Source organism: Mercenaria mercenaria, chromosome 12, assembly GCF_021730395.1.
Source record: "Mercenaria mercenaria strain notata chromosome 12, MADL_Memer_1, whole genome shotgun sequence".
In the NCBI taxonomy this organism is placed as follows: domain Eukaryota; kingdom Metazoa; phylum Mollusca; class Bivalvia; order Venerida; family Veneridae; genus Mercenaria; species Mercenaria mercenaria.
In genome coordinates, this window is record NC_069372.1 from 78,105,994 (window position 1) to 78,126,789 (window position 20,796).

At 36.7% G+C, this 20,796-nt stretch overlaps 1 protein-coding gene across 2 annotated transcripts in view; it reads right to left on the reverse strand.

Annotated features, from left to right (window-relative positions):
• Positions 1-20,796, reverse strand: part of LOC123535126 (F-box/WD repeat-containing protein 8-like) — a 48,656-nt gene that overhangs the window by 15,817 nt on the left and 12,043 nt on the right. For both annotated transcript variants that reach the window (XM_045317672.2, XM_045317671.2), the window contains exons 2-9: positions 19,707-19,811; positions 18,903-19,067; positions 11,713-11,801; positions 8,755-8,924; positions 6,980-7,188; positions 3,451-3,696; positions 2,513-2,640; positions 425-598 (exon numbers count right to left, since the gene is read on the reverse strand). In XM_045317672.2, coding sequence (XP_045173607.2) covers positions 425-598; positions 2,513-2,640; positions 3,451-3,696; positions 6,980-7,188; positions 8,755-8,924; positions 11,713-11,801; positions 18,903-19,067; positions 19,707-19,811 — 1,286 coding nt within the window. The remainder of the gene's footprint in view (positions 1-424; positions 599-2,512; positions 2,641-3,450; positions 3,697-6,979; positions 7,189-8,754; positions 8,925-11,712; positions 11,802-18,902; positions 19,068-19,706; positions 19,812-20,796) is intronic.

A 20,796-nucleotide genomic window follows, 5' to 3' on the forward strand; every position in this document is an offset into this window, starting at 1 on the left:
CGTACACACATTTAGGTACAATATGACAATATATTATGAGTAAGGTTTTTAACACATCATGCCCTCGAATTCCAAAATTCAAAATGGCCGCCATTTGGATGGCTCGAACAACGGAACACTCGAATTAATTTCCACGGGACCCTCGAGTTTGAGACATCAAAGTTCAACTGTAGTGTAACATAAAAAGTCACTGTTATTAAATGTAAAACCATGGAAATCTACCTTATGATTTTTGTAGACAAAGGTGTGCAACATACAAAATGCACCCTGCCTCTTTTTAGCAGCAGCCTGCCCTTTTTTGACAATGTATATATTGACAGACATATATAACATAATCTAAGAATTATTCAATGTTCATCTACACATTTTTTTAACCATCCATTGACAAACTTATATAAATGAAGAGAGTTATACAGGTAGTTACCTGTTATGTAGTTCCCAGAGTTTAGCTTTCATTCTTCTGTCCCAAACACGCAGGAATCCATCATCTGAACCTGAGACAACCTTCCAATTGTCCATCTGTATGCAAGATACTCTAAATGAGTTTCCTATCAAAATCTGCTCCGGCTGGCTACTTCTAAAGTCATAGATCCTTATCCTAAAATAAATTACAACATCTTTATAGAAACTGGTACAGACACACAGACTTACTGCCTTTACCAAAAATATTGTTGCAAAGTTTGAAACAAACAATTTAAACTTTTCCCTTTATCTATAATGTTAGATAGTTTGCCAGCTACAGTAATATGGAGAATTTCTAGCCTGAACAATAAAGAAACCCAAAGACTGTCCCGTTGAATTTGGGTGGTTTTCTCAATGAAAATCTGTTGGTTTATTTGTGGGTTTAACATAACAAGAGGGCCATGATGGCCCTATATCGCTCACCTGGTTAAATGGTTGCTATGAAGATTTGCATTTAAGCTGGACCCCGGGGTCATGATTTGAAAAAAACTTGGTAGAGATCCACTAGGCAATGCTACACATCAAATGTCTAAGCTCTAGGCCTTCTACTTTATTTCTAGACATTTTTTGGAAGATATTCCTATGTACAATCAAGTAACCCCTGGGACGGGGCCATTTTGATCCCGGGGTCATGATCTGAATAATTTTTGTAGAGGTCCTCTAGGCAATGCTACACATCAAATACCTAAGCTCTAGGTCTTCTGGTTTACTTTCAGAAATTTTTTGAAGATTTTCCGATGTACAATTAAGTTACTGCTGGGGCGGGGTCAATTTTATCTCGAGGGTCATGATTTGAACAAATTTTACAGAAGTCTACTAGGCAATGTTACAGGTCAAATATCTAGGATCTAGGCTTTCTGGTTTATTTTTAGAAATTTTTTTGAAGATTTTCTTATGTAAAATCAAGTGACCCCTGTGGAGGGGTCAATTTTGACCCCGGGGGTCAAGATTTGAACAATTTTGTAGAGGTCCACTAGGCAACGCTACATGTTAAATATCTAAGTTCTAGGCTGTCTGGTTTATTTTTAGAAAATTTTTGAAGATTTTCCTATCTAAAATCAAGTGACTCCTGGGGCGGGGTCAATTCTGACCCTGGGGCACAGTCAATTTTGAAACTGTGGGTCATGATTTGAACAAATTTTATAGAGGTTCACTAGGCAATACCACACGTCAAATAAATTAGCTCTAGGCCTTCTTGTTTATTTTTTTTTTTTTTTGAAGATTTCCTATGTAAAATCAAGTGACCCCTGGGGCGGGGTCTATTTTGACCCCGGGGTCATGATTTGAACAACTTTAGTAGAGGTCCACTAGGCACTGCTACATGTCAAATATCTAAGCTCTAGGCTTCTGGTTTTTAGAAGAAGATTTTTTTAGATTTTCTTATGTAAAATCATATGACCCCTCGGGCGAGGTCAATTTTGACCAAGGGGTCATGATTTGAACAAATTTGGTAGAGGTCCACTAGGCAATGCTTCACACCAAATATCTAAGCTCTAGGGCTTCTGGTTTTTGAGAAGAAGATTTTTAAAGTTTTTCCTTTCGGTTGCCATGGCAACCAGAGTTCTGCATGGAATTCAATTCTTTGAAAAAATTTTGTACAGCTTCATCCAAGGAACATTCCTGTGAAGTTTGGATGAAACTGGCCTAGCGGTTTATGAGAAGATGTCGTTTAAAGTAAAAGTTTACGGACACAGGATGGTGAGTGATCACAATAGCTCACCCTGAGCCTTTGGCTCAGGTGAGCTAAAAGCAATGCAATAATAATTTATGGCAACGTTACAGTATTAAATATAGAAGGCAGACTCCAGGTGCCCAACACATTTGTGAGCAGGCATCTAGGTAGAATCACCGACCTTCCGAAAGCCAGCTGAATGGCTTCTCCACTTGAAGATTTCAAGGCCCTGCATGAGGATTGGACCCACATCAGCGAGGAGAAAGATATTTGAAGTCAGGAACCGTAACCACTTGGCCATCGGCCCCTCAATGAAAATAACGACAGAACAGATGATCAGTGGCAACTCTACTAAACAGCATTAAAACAGTTCTTTACTTTCTATCGCCTGAGCCAGTAACTAACTGATGTGGTGGGCTGTCCTGAAGGTTCATACATGTAATCTTCCAAGTGTGACCCTCTAAGGTTTGTAACAGTCTTGCTGTCGTAATGTCATACACTTTCACCTGATGAAGAGAATGACAATGTTGAACAATAGCTTTATTACAAGTCAATCCACACAATTAAACCAAAATGTCCAAAGAGATAAAATAGCCATTCAATTATCATCAATGTTTAAAATCTACAATGTCAAACATAAACATAAACAAGGCATTTTTGGTCAAAAACCTAAAAATTTAAGCCTAACGTTTTAAATAGTCTAACAAAAAGACTTTAGATCAAGGCCTTCATCGTTTTCATACATACTAAATATCTCAAATTGAACGTCAGTCATCACAGGCATATTTTCATCATTATAAATAGCAGTACTTTTTAGACTTCAATTAATATTTTGTAATGCATTTATTAATAAATTGAATTTAACATGTGCATCCTGACAAAATACTTGAAAAAACTGTCTCATATTTAAACTTTACCCAAGCATTTAAATATGCCATGAGGCAATTGTTATTAAAGCCTCAATAGCATAGTGGTAGAGTGTCCACTTTAAGTGCTTGTGGTCTGGGGTTCCATCCCTGGCAGCGACATACCAGTGACGTGACAAATGGAACTGGTAGCTCCCTTGCTACCAGAAGGTAAAACAAGCACAGGGTCCCTGGACTGGATACCTAGTTTGTCACACAAAAACTTTGTAGCTGGTGTTGTGTGCTGGACTATATGCAATTTTAAATAAAGCTTGCCTTACCTTTATCTTTTATTACTGTATGCAAGGATTTTTCTTTCTAACATAAATATGGTATCTATGTAACACAGAAATGCACTTGTATTTCAAAACCTTGAAATCGATGTGGTGAAAGAAAATGCAACTGAATTACCTTGTAGCCATCCATTAATCCACTATAAGAACCAAGTGCAACTCCTAGCACTGATTGGTCAGTTTTATAATCTACAATATCCACTGGAGCACCAATCATATTGTGTATCTCAGTCATACATTCAGTCACATGACTATCATGACTGGTTCCCAGTAACTGCGGCTGATACAAATGTACTGAGAATGCTTTAGAGAATATCACAGCAGGAATATCACAGTCTCCATTATACAACATCATATTGTTGATCTATATAAAACAAAAGAAGCAAACAATGACATTGGTTTTAATATCAAAACTGTCAACTGTGTAATAGTTAAGTATTATATACAGGGTTCTAGCCAGGATTTTCTGAAGGCATGTTGCAGAAGGATATTTTTTGACGAGCAAAGGGGTGGGTGCGGGAAGGGTGTCCCCTCCTGCATGGGGGGGTATGGGGATCACCCCAGAAAATTTTGTGTTACTACAACTCATTTTGGTGCATTCTGGTGCATTTCAGAGTGAAAAACATAGTGGTATTTTCAGTGATTAATAAGCATCATTTACATGTACGACAAGAAAAGATATCAGGTCATAAAAATCCTATGGAGTTACTTGCTGAATGACAATTAAAAGTTCATCAATTTTAAGTTGCTAAAAATGTTCATTTACTATTTATTGTACTTAAAACAACACAATTTTAGCACTGCCACAGATCTATTTGTATTTTTTATGTCTTCTATTTCTGCGGAGTTTATTTGCTGAAAACTTATCCTTTTTAAGTTTTGAAAATGTCAACTTTTTTGTTGTACATACATGTAAAACAACACAATCTGAGACTGTCATCCAGGGAAACGCTGGTTTCCATTTTGGTTCAATGGCCATTTGGCGTGGCTGGGAGGGATTCTGAAATTGTGACCGGGGCCTTCGTGGCCGAGTGGTTAAGGTCGCTGGCTTCAAATCACTTGCCCCTCATCGATGTGGGTTCGAGCCTCACTCGGGGCGTTGAATTCTACATGTGAGGTTCTTCATGTGAGGAAGCCATCCAGCTGGCTTACGGAAGGTCGGTGGTTCTACCAAGTGTCCGTTCGTGTTGAAATAATGCACGGAGGGTATTTCAAACTTTTCTCTACAAGTTCTATTTTGAAAGTGACGACAGAAAACATTAATTCTTGCATTGTCTTTTCGATATTCCGCCCGAGAAAACACATTTCATACATGTGAAAAACATTAATATTATGGCGATAATTCTTCAAAAGCATTTTACCGTGTTGCACAATTTTTGACTTAATTCCTTACATTGTCTTTCCTTGATTGCGAAAACATTCAGACGATAATTGTTGAATCATCTGTCATTATATCTAATAACATGTATAATCTTAAAACTTGCGAAACAGTCACTTTCATGTACACATCACAAGATGCCGCCTGTCAAAGGATTTAAAGGCGGAGCTACGATGAAATTTACGTCACACGTTCCACATATAGGAAGCTGTCATTGGTTTATCGGTTATCTTAACTGGCATCGCTTTACCTAAACTATCGGGTAGCACGTGGAAGCTTTTCGAATACACTATCGAATTAATCGGGGTGTTTATTGGGATGATTTTATGACATGTCGCTTCGGCAATTAAGGGATGACGGGGGAAATAAGGGATGTCGAATATACAACTCAAAGTCTGAAGGCATGTCGCACGCGACAGGCGATAATAGCCTGGCGAGAACCCTGATATAAATAATTCTACCCCCCTCCCCCTTCCATACATCCACCTGAGAATATACAATTGGCTAGGTCTGACCTATAGTAGCTGGCATTTTACTTATTGTTTCCTGTATTGTCATCAGATCAAAACTATTTTACTGACAATATCTTTGAACAAGCAATATACTGTGCAATCATTAAAAAATAAAAGTTTTGTTGCAATAGAATTACACAGACAGCTTTTTCATGGGACGTAAGTTTGAGATTTTGAAGAAAAAATGAATTGAAATTTTATAAGTTTGTTCACAATCTACACAACCATGGAAGCCATAAAAGTTAGCACCCTCCACCACCCCCACCCCCTATAGACAACAGCTCATTGAAAATGAAATGCCCCGCTGGATGCATTCAGTAATTGCACATGGAACAGAAATTATTTGGTCACTGTGTACAAAAATTCTACTGTTCTTGGTCAGTGACCTTGATCTTTGACCTATTGACCTCAAAATCAAAAGGGGTCATCTGCAGGTCACCATAAGCTTTACTAGTAAGTTTCTTGATCCTAGGCCCAAGCATTCTCAAGTTATTGTCCGGATAAACTGTTTCAGGTCACTGTGACCTTGACCTTTGACCTACTGACCTCAAAATCAATATGGTCATCTGCTGGTCATGATCAACCTCCCTGTTAAGTTTTGTTATCCTAGGCCCAAGCGTTCTCAAGTTATCATCCAGAAACAGTTTTTACTGTTCTGGGTCACTGTGTCCTTGACCATTGGTCTACTGACCTCAAAATCAATAGGGGTCATCTGCTGGTCATGACCAACCTCCCTATCAACTTTCGTGACCCTAGGCCCAAGCATTCTTGAGCTATCATCTGGAAACTGTTAAACTGTACCTGGTCACTGTGACCTTGACCTTTGACATACTGATCTCAAAATCAATAGTGGTCATCTGCTAGTCATGACCAACCTCCCTATCAACTTTTATGATCCTAGGCCCAAACATTCTTTAGTTATCATCTGGAAACCATTTAACTGTTCTGGGTCACTGTGACCTTGACCTTTGACCTACTGACATCAAAATCAATAGGGGTCATCTGTTGGTCATGACCAACCATCCTATCAACTTTCATGATCCTAGGCCCAAGCGTTCTTGAGTTATCATCCGGAAACGGATTGGTCTACATAACGACGGACAGACCGACCGACTGACAGACATCTGCAAAACAATATACCCCTCCTTCTTCCAAGGGGGGCATAATAAATAAATTTCACAGGAAACATGTGACCGAGTATTACAAAGGCAATAAAAAGTTCCTACCAGTGAATAAAACAATCTTATTTTACCTTCTATAGTGACCATGACCTTTAACTGACAACGATGGGTCATGTGCGCAACACATAGTCATGGGGAACGTTTCTGTGTATTACTGAAATAATCCTTCAATGCAATTTAAAGTAATGGAGCAGAAACAAGCTTTTACTTTACCTTTAACAGTGACCTTGACCTTTAACCAACAGGCATAGATCATGCGTTGACACATTGTCTCATTTTGGGGAACATTTGTGTGTAGAGCTAAGATAATCCATCAATGCATATAACAGTTATGAAGCAAAAACAATCTTTACCTGACCTTAAATAGTGACCTTGACATCTGACCTACAAACCAAATGTAAAATGTGTTTGTGCATATCTACAAACTGCCTTCTATTCACATATCAAGTTTAATGAACCCAGCTTGAATACTTTTCGAATTTAACAGATCCAGATTTGCAGACAGAGGAATGGAAGGGCATTCCTTAAGTCCCCTACACCAATAGGGGAATTATAACTGTGTGTAAATGAACATACTGTGTTGCCACAATCCAAATGCTGCATAAGGTTAAATTCTTCCTCCTTCTCCTCCCGATGAAGAACATCAATGTACGGGCCATAAGAAGCAGCAATAGCAGTCCCATCAGCAGACAGAGAAATACTTGGGCTATACTGGTTCCCAGTTGTTGGGGTATATGTCTGAAACGGCTGGGTACCTAAGTGCAAGCTCCAGATATCCACATTACCTATGATGAGAAAATAAAATACATATTTAGAATTAAAATCATTGGTCTAAATGCCTAATACATGTGTTTGAAAAAAAATTTACAAATCATAAATGTCTAGTGCCTCTTTCCACATGAAAACATACTGTTAAAGACTTATTCGGTATTATTCCTGAAGAAAAAAATAACATCTTCCACAAAAATATCAAAAATATGAGGATGGGTGGGTGTTTGATCACCTCTCTCAATTAATTACGGACATTTTCCTTTCTTTTTAACTAAAAGTCGCTATTTTACTGACCTTGATACACAGAATGCAATTTTGACATCTCAGATAAAGAAATATGATTTTTTTTTTTATTTCTGTTCATTAAATATTTCATTTTTTCCTGTCTCGTTCCTCAGTGTCCTTAATCGCTGAAGTATGTCAGTCAACATTTCCCGACGTAACAGAATCGTGTCATGGATTGTATACTGCATCTCGCACTTGTGTAGAAGTAAAGTCCGTGAAGACTGACTGATACTTCATTTTTCATGCCTTTCATTTGCACTAATTCCGATTGACACGTGGCGCATATAAATAAATGTTTATCATGTCATGTACTGTCATATACTAGTTATGGCTGTTTCGCAAATGCACCAAAAACTGAACAGGGAAAAGAAACAGAATGTAGCTAAATGAAATCGAGACAGGCCAAAACTAAAACGAGTGAATGGAGTAAAACTTCTTTGCATCAAGATCCATTTTCCCTAATATTAGTCGAATTTTTCCATGCTATACAAATATTTAAAACAGGCGTACAGTCCACAAATAAATCAAGTCATTCAAGGGTTATTGATGCTAGACGAAACGGTCCCGACGGACGGATGAACAGACAGGACAATCGCTATATGCCTCCCGCATCAGTAGATGCCGGGGGTGTTAAATCAAGATATTATTATGTTGTGTGCAAGTTTGTTTAAAGTTGATTGCAAAATGTGGTTTCTTTTAATGTTCACAAGCCAAAAAAAGCAAATTTTGGCCCTTTTTAAAACTCTGGACCCCATGATTGGATCTGGCCAGTTTTCAAAAGGAACTGAGATAATATTATTATGCCAATAGAAGTTGTCTGCAAGTTTGATTAAAGCTGATAGCAAAATGTGGTCTCTATCATGTTTACAAGCCAAAAATATCAAAACTTGGCCCTTTAAGGGACCATAACTCTAGAACCCATGATGGGATTTGGCCAGTTTTCAAAAGGAACCAAGATATTATGCCAATACAAGTTGTTTGCAAGTCTGATTAAAACTGACTGCAAAATGTGGTCTCTGTTGTGTTCACAAGAAATTGTGGACAGACGGATGTTGGAAAGACGGATGGCGGACGAAGGGCGATCACAAAAGATCACCCACCCTGTCAATATGTGAGCTTAAAATCCAACAGGATATTATAAGCACTGCTGTTACACTGAATGTTAAGATTTCTTTTCATTTCTTCTTATCTAGAATACCAGTAACTGTTTTTAAATTCAATGCTTGGTAAGAAACTGAAATGATTTTAAGTTGTTTTAAAAATGACTCTTAAAATATTGTTCTTAACCACCATACCCTGACTATATGCAGCTACAGTAATGTCTTCCGAGGTATAAACTTGGTTGACAATGTTCTGCTGAAGTCCATCTGCATTGACATCAAGAATTAAAGAGGTAGATGAGGGCTGAAAAATGCAACTACCCCCATCAGACAGGTTCCAAAGCTTTACCTCACCTGATGTGTACCTGTTGGTGAATAATGTAAGAAATATTAAGAGTACTGATCACTTCTGTGAAGTTTCCTCGAAATCCTGCCAGCAGTTTGACCTGTGAAAGCTGGACAATGTTTTCTATCTTTAGATCTGGCTGTCTTTTTGTGCAGCGAAGTGGAACATGTCAGAGATATGCACAACTAGAGTTGGTACTGATCACTCCTGTGAAGTTTGTCGAAATCTGACCAGCAGTTTGAACTGTGAAAGCCGGACAAGCTTACTGCAGACAGACAGATGGTGAAAGCAAAATCAACATGTCTCCTCAAACACAATTATAGAACAAGAGGGTCATGATGACCCTATATCGCTCACCTGTTAAACTTGGAATAGGAATCATCAAGATAAACATTCTGAACAATTTTCATGAAGATAGGGTCATAAATGTGGCCTCTACAGTGTTAACAAGCTTTTCATCAAGGTGAACATTCACACCAATTTTTATGAGGATCCATTGAGAAATATGGCCTCTAGGAAGGTCACAAGGTTTTTCTATTTTTAGACCTATTGACCTACTTTTTGACTGCAGTTGACCCAGTTTCGAACTTGACCTGGATATCATAAAGATGAATATTCAGACAAACTTTCATACAGATCCCATGAAAAATATGGCCTCTAGAGAGGTCACAAGGTTTTTCTATTATCTGACCTGCTGACCTAGTTTTTGACCGCAGTTGACCCAGTTTCGAACTTGACCTAGATATCATCAAGATGAATATTCAGACCAACTTTCATACAGATCCCATGAAAAATATGGCCTCTAGAAAGGTCACAAGGTTTTTCTATTTTTAGACCTACTGACCTACTTTTTGACCGCAGTTGACCCAGTTTCGAACTTGACCTGGATATCATCAAGATGAATATTCAGACAAACTTCCATACAGATCCCATGAAAAATATGGCCTCTAGAAAGGTCACAAGGTTTTTCTATTTTTAGATCTACTGACCTAGTTTTTGAAAGCACGTGACCCACTTTCGAACTTGACCTAGATATCATCAAGATGAACATTCTGACCAATTTTCATGAAGATCTTGTGAAAAATATGGCCTCTAGAGAGGTCACAAGGTTTTTCTATTTTTAGACCTACTGACCTAGTTTTTGACCGCACGTGACCCAGTTTCGAACTTGACCTAGATATCATCAAGGTGAACATTCTGACCAATTTTCATAAAGATCCCATGAAAAATATGGCCTCTAGAAAGGTCACAAGGTTTTTCTATTATTTGACCTACTGACCTAGTTTTTGACGGCACGTGACCCAGTTTCGAACTTGACCTAGATATCATCAAGTTGGACATTCTGACCAATTTTCATGAAGATCTTGTGAAATATATGGCCTCTAGAGAGGTCACAAGGTTTTTCTATTTTTATACTGACTGACCTAGTTTTTGAAGGCACGTGACCCAGTTTCGAACTTGACCTAGATATCATCAAGGTGAACATTCTGACCAACTTTCATAAAGATCCCATGAAAAATATGGCCTCTAGAGAGGTCACAAGGTTTTTCTATTATTTGACCTACTGACCTAGTTTTTGATGGCACGTGACCCAGTTTCAAACTTGACCTAGATATCATCAAGGTGAACATTCTGACCAATTTTCATGAATACCTTTTGAAATATATGGCCTCTAGAGAGGTCACAAGGTTTTTCTATTTTTAGACCTACTGACCTAGATTTTGACCGCACGTGACCCAGTTTCGAACTTGACCTAGATATCATCAAAGTGAACATTCTGACCAACTTTCATAAAGATCCCATGAAAAATGTGACCTCTAGAGTGGTCACAAGCAAAAGTTTACGCACGCACTGACGGACGCACGCACGGACGGACGGACGACGGACGCTGCGCGATCACAAAAGCTCACCTTGTCACTTTGTGACAGGTGAGCTAAAAAGGGATGTATTTCTGTATGTTTAAAGACAAAATTTTAATGCCGTATTTTCCCTTGAACTATTTTACAAAATGTTTAGATGTTAACAACACTCAGGAAACTAAAATTGAAATAGTAACATTTATCTAGCACATATTTCTTTCACCTGTGGGTTGAATAGTTTAACCCGCAGGTATGGTGATATTGTTGTTTTTAGGACTAATACAAATAAAGTACACAACTGAGCAAATTCATGTTTGGGCGAGGACTTGGTTTGTTTGTTTGTTTAGGGTTTAATGCCGTTTTTCAACAGTATTTCTGTCATGAAATGGTGGGCAATTAACCAAACCAGTGTACCTGGATTCTGTACCAGTACAAACCTGTTCTCCACAAGTAACTGCCAACTTCCCCACATGAATCAGAGGTGGAGGATTTGTTGTGTTGTAGAACTATCAACAAACCAGTGTCCTCACAGTATTTAAGCTTCGATGGGGGAAGAAACGGGATGCTCTGATTACTGGTACTCATGGCTTAAACAAATCATCAAAATTATGGTTCCACAAGTCTTTGTTGTAGAAACTTTCACCATCAACAAATTCTGCAGCCATTACAATGTCCGAAATTAAACCATAGTCTACTGTTTTAATATATCCATTATGTTGACAAGATCATCATTCAAACAATATTCATGTTAACTGTCATTTGTTGAAACAAAAATAATATTTATATTGATCAGTCATGGACAATACGATTAACATAAGTTAAAACAGAAGAGCTATTTCTTTGGCCAATAATGCAAAAAGAAGAGCTCATTATGACTGTGAAAGCTTACTTCAATTCCTTGTAAGGAAGATCTAAAACCAGTATATTTTTGTTGTGTTACAAACTTACCCTGCAACCACGATATCACCATGTGAATGAACAGCACTAAGAATCTTCCCCTTTACATACTCCAGGGGCAGCAATTTGCCGGTCCTATTCTGAAATTATAGGAATGATAATGTATATTCACAAACCAAAACTTGTTGAACCATATTTTGCTTTAATAAGCTTCTTTAGTTGACAATGTAGGGATAATGCATGTTTTTTTCATGTTATAATATCTGCAAAAACCCGAGGGATTGGTTAGTGCCCGAACCCTTAAGTTATTAACTGACTTAATTGTTGATTTCAAAATGTCTTTAATCAGAGATCGTTTTGAAATGCCTTTGTTCAAAGCGAGAAAATCTCAGTTTTCTAATTTCAAGAATTTGACAAGAACGGAAATGTGTTGAAATATTACCAGTCAGGGGTGTAACTGTTTTAGGTTATGTAACCTATTTCAGTTACTTTTTCAAGAATTTTATAACCTGTATTAGTTATAAAATAAGGATAACCCAGGTAAGTTATTCAAAAAAAGCCTTTTTACTGTTCTCACAAAGTGAGCTTTAAAATGCAATTAGTAGCAAACTGTGGTTAATCAAATTCTCTTTTAGTCTGATAATGACCTGATGAGCATAATGGGATGTTAAGAGTTTTATAGCTTAAAAACCATTTGCGTAAGACTTTATCAGCCTTGCGTAAAATAATTTACTGCACAGCTGGAAAGATAAAAGGCCAAGGATTCAGGAAATGATTGCATTAGTCACATTCAAAATGAGGAATTGACACAGGAGGGCTTTGTAATATTTTATGATAACTGAAACAAGTTATGAAAGTAAACGCAGTAACTCAAATGGGTTATAAAATGTGATAACTTGAAACAGTTACACCCCTGACTGATTACAGGCTAGATAGTTTTAATACTTTAATTTTGTTATGCCAGGACAAAGAGCTATAAAAATCTTATACAACTAGAGCTATCACTGAAGGTAATGAATGTACCCCCCGTATGCACCAGCTGGTATGCACTGACACAGTACACTGCAATTTGACGCATAATAATGTGGACTGTAAGTATAAAGACTATGTATAAAGTATAGTAACAAACAAGAGGACCATGATGGTCCTGAATCGCTCACCTATCCCCACATGACCCAGTGTTGAACTAAGTATGACGTCATTATTTCTATTATTTGACATAGTGACCTAGTTTTTGAGCACATGTGACCTAGATATCATCAAGATAAAAAATTCTGACCAATTTTCATGAAGATCCATTGAAAAATATGGCCTCTAGAGAGGTCACAAGGTTTTTCTATTATTTGACCTAATGGCCTAGTTTTTGAAGGCACGTGACCCACTTTTAAACTTGACCTAGATATCATCAAGGTGAACATTCTCACCAATTTTCATGAAGATCTCGTGAAAAATATGGCCTCTAGAGAGGTCACAAGGTTTTTCTATTTTTCGACCTACTGACCTAGTTTTGACCGCACATGACCCAGTTACAAACCTGATCTAGATATCATCAAGGTGAACATTCTCACCAATTTTCATGAAGATCCATTGAGAAATATGGCCTCTAGAGAGGTCACAAGGTTTTTTTTCTATTTTTAGACCTACTGACCTAGTTTTTAACCCCACGTGACCCAGTTTCGAACTTGACTTAGATATCATCAAGGTGAACATTCTGACCAATAATCATGAAGATCTCATGAAAAATATGGCCTCTAGAGAGGTCACAAGGTTTTTCTATTTTTAGATCTACTGACCTAGTTTTTAACCCCACGTGACCCAGTTTCGAACTTGACCTAGATATCTTCAAGGTAAACACTCTGACCAATTTTCATGAAGATCCATTGAAAAATATCGCCTCTAGAGAGGTCACAAGGTTTTCCTATTTTTAGACCTACTGACCTAGTTTTTGACCGCACGTGACCCAGTTTCGAACTTGACCTAGATATCATCAAGGTGAACATTCTGACCAATTTTCATGAAGATCCATTGAGAAATATGGCCTCTAGAGAGGTCACAAGGTTTTTCTATTTTTAGATCTACTGACCTAGTTTTTGACCCCACATGAACCAGTTTCGAACTTGACCTAGATATCATCAAGGTGAACATTCTGACCAATATTCATGAAGATCTCATGAAAAATATGGCCTCTAGAGAGGTCACAAGGTTTTTCTATTTTTAGATCTACTGACCTAGTTTTTAACCCCACGTGACCCAGTTTCGAACTTGACCTAGATATCTTCAAGGTGAACATTCTGACCAATTTTCATGAAGATCCATTGAGAAATATGGCCTCTAGAGAGGTCACAAGGTTTTTCTATTTTTAGACCTAATGACCTAGTTTTTGACCCTACGTGACCCAGTTTCGAACTTGACCTAGATATCATCAAGGTAAACATTCTGACCAATATTCATAAAGATATCATGAAAAATATGGCCTCTAGAGAGGTCACAAGGTTTTTCTATTTTTAGACCTACTGACCTAGTTTTTGAACCCACGTGACCCAGTTTCGAACTTGACCTAGATATCATCAAGGTGAACATTCTGACCAATTTTCATGAAGATCTTATGAAATATATGGCCTCTAGAGAGGTCACAAGGTTTTTCTATTTTTAGACCTACTGACCTAGTTTTGGATCGCACGTGACCCAGTTTCGAACTTGACCTAGATATCATCAAGATGAACATTCTGACCAACTTTCATAAAGATCCCATGAAAAATGTGACCTCTAGAGTGGTCACAAGCAAAAGTTTACGGACGCACGACGGACGACGGACACCGCGCGATCACAAAAGCTCACCTTGTCACTTTGTGACAGGTGAGCTAAAAACAAAGTCCCATAACTCTGCAGAATATTTATCTAAAAGAACGTAACATGCACCATGCACAATTAGGGTTGGTACTGATCACTTGTGTGAAGTTTCATTAAGGTTTCGATGGAGGCCTTGAGAAACAAAAATCAAACAACACCAAATCATAGAAAGAAAGAGTTGTTTGACATGAAAATTGAACAGCATGTAAAACATGTATATTATTTTACGAAACAAGTGTCAGTATACTGATATAAACATTGAATTCCAGAAAAGGGCTGCCTAAAGGGGCTCCACTTCCGGACAGTTAAACGCCTTTAAAAACTCACCATTTTCAAAGAACAGTTACACATGTTCGTTTTGATGCATTTGCAATAGCGTGCGAGTGGTGAAATTTCGCATAACAAGGTGGAACACAGTTTTCAGCAATTGTTTATCTTTTTTTCTTTACAAATGGCATTCATTTTCAAAGGGAGACAACTGTTCCCGACTATTTTAAGTACAAATGGCATTCGTTTTCAAAGGGAAACAACTTTTTCCGATTATTTTAAGTAATCTTTGAGAAAAAGTTGTCTCCCTTTGAAAATGAATGCCATTTGTAAAGAAAAAAAGATAAACAATTGCTGAAAACTATGTTCCACCTTGTTACGTGAAATTTCACCACTCGCACGCTATTGCAAATGCATCAAAACAAACATGTGTAACAGTTCTTTGAAAATGGTGAGTTTTTAAAGGCGTTTAACTGTCCGGAAGTGGAGCCCCTTTAGGCAGCCCTTTTCCGGAATTCAATGTTTATATCAGTATACTGACACTTGTTTCATAAAGTAATATACATGTTTTACATGCTGTTCAATTTTCATGTCAAACAACTCTTTCTTTCTATGATTTGGTGTTGTTTGATTTTTGTTTCTCAAGGCCTCCATCGAAACCTTAAATTGTGTGCAAGGGTTCGGGAGATTAGGTGCACACAAAATTGCATATGCAGACTGTATGTATATAGTATAGTAACAAAAGTCAAAGTCCCGTAACTCTGCAATTTTTTTTTCCTGAAAGAACCTAATGTGCATCATGCACAACTACTGCTGTTACTGATCACTTTTGTGAAGTTTCATTAAATTGTGCCAAGGGGATGAGGAGAGTTGGTGCGCACAAGATTGTGTCTACGGACAGATGGATGGACGGACAGACAGACAACCTGAAACCAGTATACCCCCCCTTACAACTTTGTTGTCGGGGGGTACAATAACTTCTTTTGCCAAGACAATGGCATAATAAATGTCTGATGTTGGGAAACACAACTTGTTCCTGTTTTTAGTAACGTGACCAATACGTGCAAGTAGCTTGAAGCTAAAAAATCATCACTTTTGCTTGCACACTTCCATAACCGTTGTAAAAAAACCTTCTTAAGCATCAAACACTTGTTGAAAATAAGCTGTAATTCAATAGTGTGTTTAGATGCCAAATATCGCGTATTTTCGCAACTATACTGTTTTGTACTTTTAAGCGCAGATGTAGTGAAAACAATCATGAAAACACTTTTAATATATAAAGAAAAGTATAGACATGAAAGATACTCAAAGACTTGGTGAATTTTGCCTTATGTGCAAATTAAGTCTATGCCCATATTGTGTGTGCATGAATAGGGCTAGGGGTTTATATATTACAAGCATACATTTAACAGATCATCTTCAGAGATTATCTACAAGCAATAGGTATTAATAAGTAGACTTTATTACTGAGAAAACAAACATTTAAAAAGAACTAAAATATAATAAAATTATTCACCTACCTACCCACTGTAAAAATACTGGGCCGATAAAGGTCAAACAAACTTTATTTTAATTTAGGCCTTAAATAAAAAAAGAGGGCCATGATGGCCCTATATCGCTCACCTGGTTAAATGGTTACTATGAAGATTTGCATTTAAGCTTGATCCCAGGGTCATGATTCGAACAAACTTGGTAGAGATCCACTAGGCAATGCTACACACCAAATATCTAAGCTCTAGGCCTTCTAGTTTATTTCTAGACATTTTTTGGAAGATTTTCCTATATGTACAATCAAGTATTAGCCCTGAGGCGGGGCCAATTTGACGCCGGGGGTCATGAATTGAACAAATTTTGTAGAGGTCGTCCTCTAGGCAATGCTACATGTCAAATATCTAAGCTCTAGGCCTTCTGGTTTATTTTTAGAATTTTTATGAAGATTTTCCGATGTACAATTCAGTTACCGCTGGGGCGGGGTCAATTTTACCCCAGGGGTCATGATTTGAACAAAGTTTGTTGAAGTCTACTAGGCAATGTTACAAATAAATATCTAAGATCTAGGCCTTCTGGTTTATTTTTAGCAAATTTATGAAGATTTCCCTATGTACAATCAAGTAACTCCTGGGGTTGGGTCAATTTGACCCTGGGGGGGTCAAGATTTGAACAAATTTTGTAGAGGTCCATTAGACAATGCCACATGTCAAATATCTAAGCTCAAGACCTTCTGGTTTATTTTTAGAAAATTCTGAAGATTTTTCTATGTACTACCAAGTAACCCTATGAGGCGGGGTCAATTTGACCCCCGGGGATCATGATTTGAACATATTTTGTAGAAGTTTACTAGGCAATGCTACATGTCAAATATCTATGATCTAGGCCTTCTGGTTTATTTTTAGACATTTTTTGAAGATTTTCCTATGTAAAATCAAGTGACCCCATGGGCATGGTCAATTTTGACCCCAGGGGTCATTATTTGAACAAATTTTGTTTAGGTCCACTAGGAAATGTTACATGTTAAATATCTAAGCTCTAGGCCTTCTGGTTTATTTTAAGAAAATTTTTGAAGATTTTCCTATGTAAAATAAAGTGATCCCTGGGGCATGGTCAATTTTGACCCCAGGGGTCATGATTTGAACAAATTTTGTAGATGTCCACTAGGCAATGCTACATGTCAAATATCTAAGCTCTAGGCCTTCTGTTGTTTTTTTAAACATTTTTGAAGATTTTCCTATAGAAATTAATGTAAAAATCAAGTGATCCCTGGGGCAGGGTCAATTTCGACCCCGGGGACATGATTTGAACATATTTAGTAGAGGTCCACTAGGCAATGCTACATGTCAAATATCTAAGCTCTAGGATTCTGGTTTTTGAGAAGAAGATTTTTTAAGATTTTCCTATGGAAAATCATATGACCCCAGGTCATGATTTGAACAAACTTGGTAGAGGTCCACTAGGGAAAGCTTCAACACCAAATATCTAAGCTCTAGGGCTTCTGGTTTTTGAGAATAAGATTTTTAAAGTTTTTCCTTTCAGTTACCATGGCAACCAGAGTTCTGCATGGAATTTAATTCTTTGAACAATTTTTGTAGAGCTTCATCCAAAGAACATTCCTGTGAAGTTTGATGAAATTGGCCAGGCGGTTTATGAGGAGATGTCGTTAAAAGTAAGTTTACAGACGGACGACAGACAACGGATGGTGAGTGATCACAATAGCTCACCCTCAGCGTTTGGCTCAGGTGAGCTAAAAATACTTGCAAAACTTTAAAAATTGCAACTGCTTTTAGCGAAAATCGGGATTATTCTTACCCCAAACTGCAGGGTATTTCGGACGACACACATTCGGATAAGTCAATACAAAGTGTCAGAGAAGGTAGAAAGCATCAAAAAATTTATTATAATTATAACTTTTGGATTAAATGTTCTTTCAATAAATCAGCTGCAGACTCAATATTGGTAGGTTTAAAAGATAGATTGTTTGACACTGAAGGACCATAAATTATGTCTCAACATTATTTCCTTACAAAATTGATACGTTTCTGTAATAACTTAATTAATGCAAGAAAAAGATCACAATGAATATTTTCTTTCAAATCAACTTCAAAGAAAATAAAGTAGGAAATATTAAATATGATTTCCGCATGACTTATTTACTAAAACAACTTTTGTCTGTGCATGGTATGATGACATTATCACTGAGTCTGATGTCAGTATTAAACTATTAATATTATAGTTTCTAGAACCATAATTTAAATAGAGTTGGAAATCTGACTTAATTTTTTCCCACGCACTTTACCACACAGGCTTTGGCTATTAGTTTTATTCCTGAAAATCTGATGGCTATAATTTCAAAGTGCATGCCCAGAGCTAGCACTGCCAGTGCAATATTGTATGTTTTATGAAGTATCTGCATTTTATTCTTATTTACTTAATTTCAGAAATGCTTTAACAGTCGGTGAAGGAAATGTCCTTTATAATAAAAAGGAATGTGGTGACATGCTTTTTCAGCTCTTATTTGTCTTGAAAACTAATGTTCTTCAAGCTCACAAAGTACAAAAAAAAAAATTCTGTATTAAAGAAAAAATTTGATCATAAATTATATTCTTGAAACAATATTAGTACGCACATACCTTCCAGTTTGATATTAGAGTCCTCTGCCTCTCCACATTATGTCTGACAATCTGCTTCCAGTTATCCTTCTCTTGTGTCGTGAAAATTTTCTCGTGTCCAAGTCTGTGACACAGTCTACACCACAATAACTCATCTTCAGCTAGGCTACACCAGCTCTTACTCACCTAAATATTTAAAGAATAATTTGCCTTATTAAATAGTTAATTTAAAGATTAACTTGCCTTATAAAATAGTTAATACTAGTACAAAATGATAGCTTCCAGTGTATTTGATCACTCTGTGTCTACTTCCTATACATAACTAGTGTGTACATTCACACATGACTGATCTATACTTTCAACCAATGGACCACCACTACCCAATTAGCCCGAAGGACAATTATTTAATGATAGTCAAAAATTGTAAAGAAATTATGTTGTAAAACTTTCCACCGTCAATAAATTAAGATAAAATCTGAACAGCTGCTGTGCAATGTAATCCCTAAGGCAAGTGAATAACAGTCAAGCTGATATTTCAGGCATTTCAAGTTTAATCATGTTAAATAAATGTACAATTTTAAAATTTTAATGTATAGCGTTCTTTAAATGTTGTTAAACTTCAAGCTTTCAAAGACTAACAAGCAACCAATAATATTATTGTTTATGCCTTGAAATTACGAGGAAGTTACAATTAGTGTTGTGTAATCAAGCTTCTTTTAGGGCAAGTAACTAGACAATGTCACCTGCAAGCATGGCAAGTCTAGTGTGCACACAACTAAAGAGTTAAAAGACATATTAAGTTCTTTAATAAATTAAAAAATATACCTGAGCACAGCTGCATAAATCCTTTATACTGAGGTATTGGAAGATCTTGACAGCAACTTCTCTCGGTAAGCTGATGTCAAAGAATGGAATCTCGGTAATTTCATCCTGGAATGATGGAATAAAACTATGAAACATTTATTCATTTTTTACATCTATCAAATACCAGTAGAATTCCAATATATTATTTTCAGACTGGAGATGGTACTGGGTCTGGCAAAATGAGGAAAAAGTGTAGGAAATGCCCTGTTTCTGTAAAAGAAACTCTTTATATTTTTCCCAATAATAGAATTTCTTCAAACTTTAGATATTGAAGGACAAAATTACGATGGTTTTAATTTCTTTACCTTTCAGTTTCGATTTGCTGTCAGTATGTATTTGATGTTAAACAAAGTAAGCATTGATTGATGACATTCTTACACAGTGTGTGGACTGTTTGCAGATTTTGATTATGAAACACAGTAACTACCAGTATGCACGCACAAGATATTTGATGGAAAAAACATGTTTCAATTTGTACTACACAAGCTAACTGGTAGTGTTATTGAGGACAGAGCCTTACAGTACATGGAAAAAAAAACGGCTGAACAAATTGTGACTATTTTTAGTTGATAAATTGCTAGTTGAATTTTTTTGTACTCACAAAAATGTGCAAGAGCAAAAAACTCTTAAATACTAACCCTGTAAGATGCAGTGAAGTATATCATTTTTTTTTCACAACAAAGGCATTTAGGACATATTCATGTGTTTATGATTTACCCTTGTTAAACTGCCCCTGATGTTTTTGTCACTTATTTCAGATAGAAAAATTATCTTGTAACAATCCAATAACAAAAGTAAGCTAAAGAGAAGATACTACAGTTTTGCTTGCAGACCTGGGGTAATTAAAAATGTAATTGTAATTAATTGCAATTAAATTACATTTCCCAAGTAATTGAATGTAATTTGTAATTGGGTCATTTATCAATTACATGTAATTGTAATTTAATTAATTACAGAACAGTTCTAGGGTGTAATTGACAATTACATTTCAATTACTTTCCAATTACATGGCACATGCTAATCAAGTTTGTTGAACAAATGGTATATATAA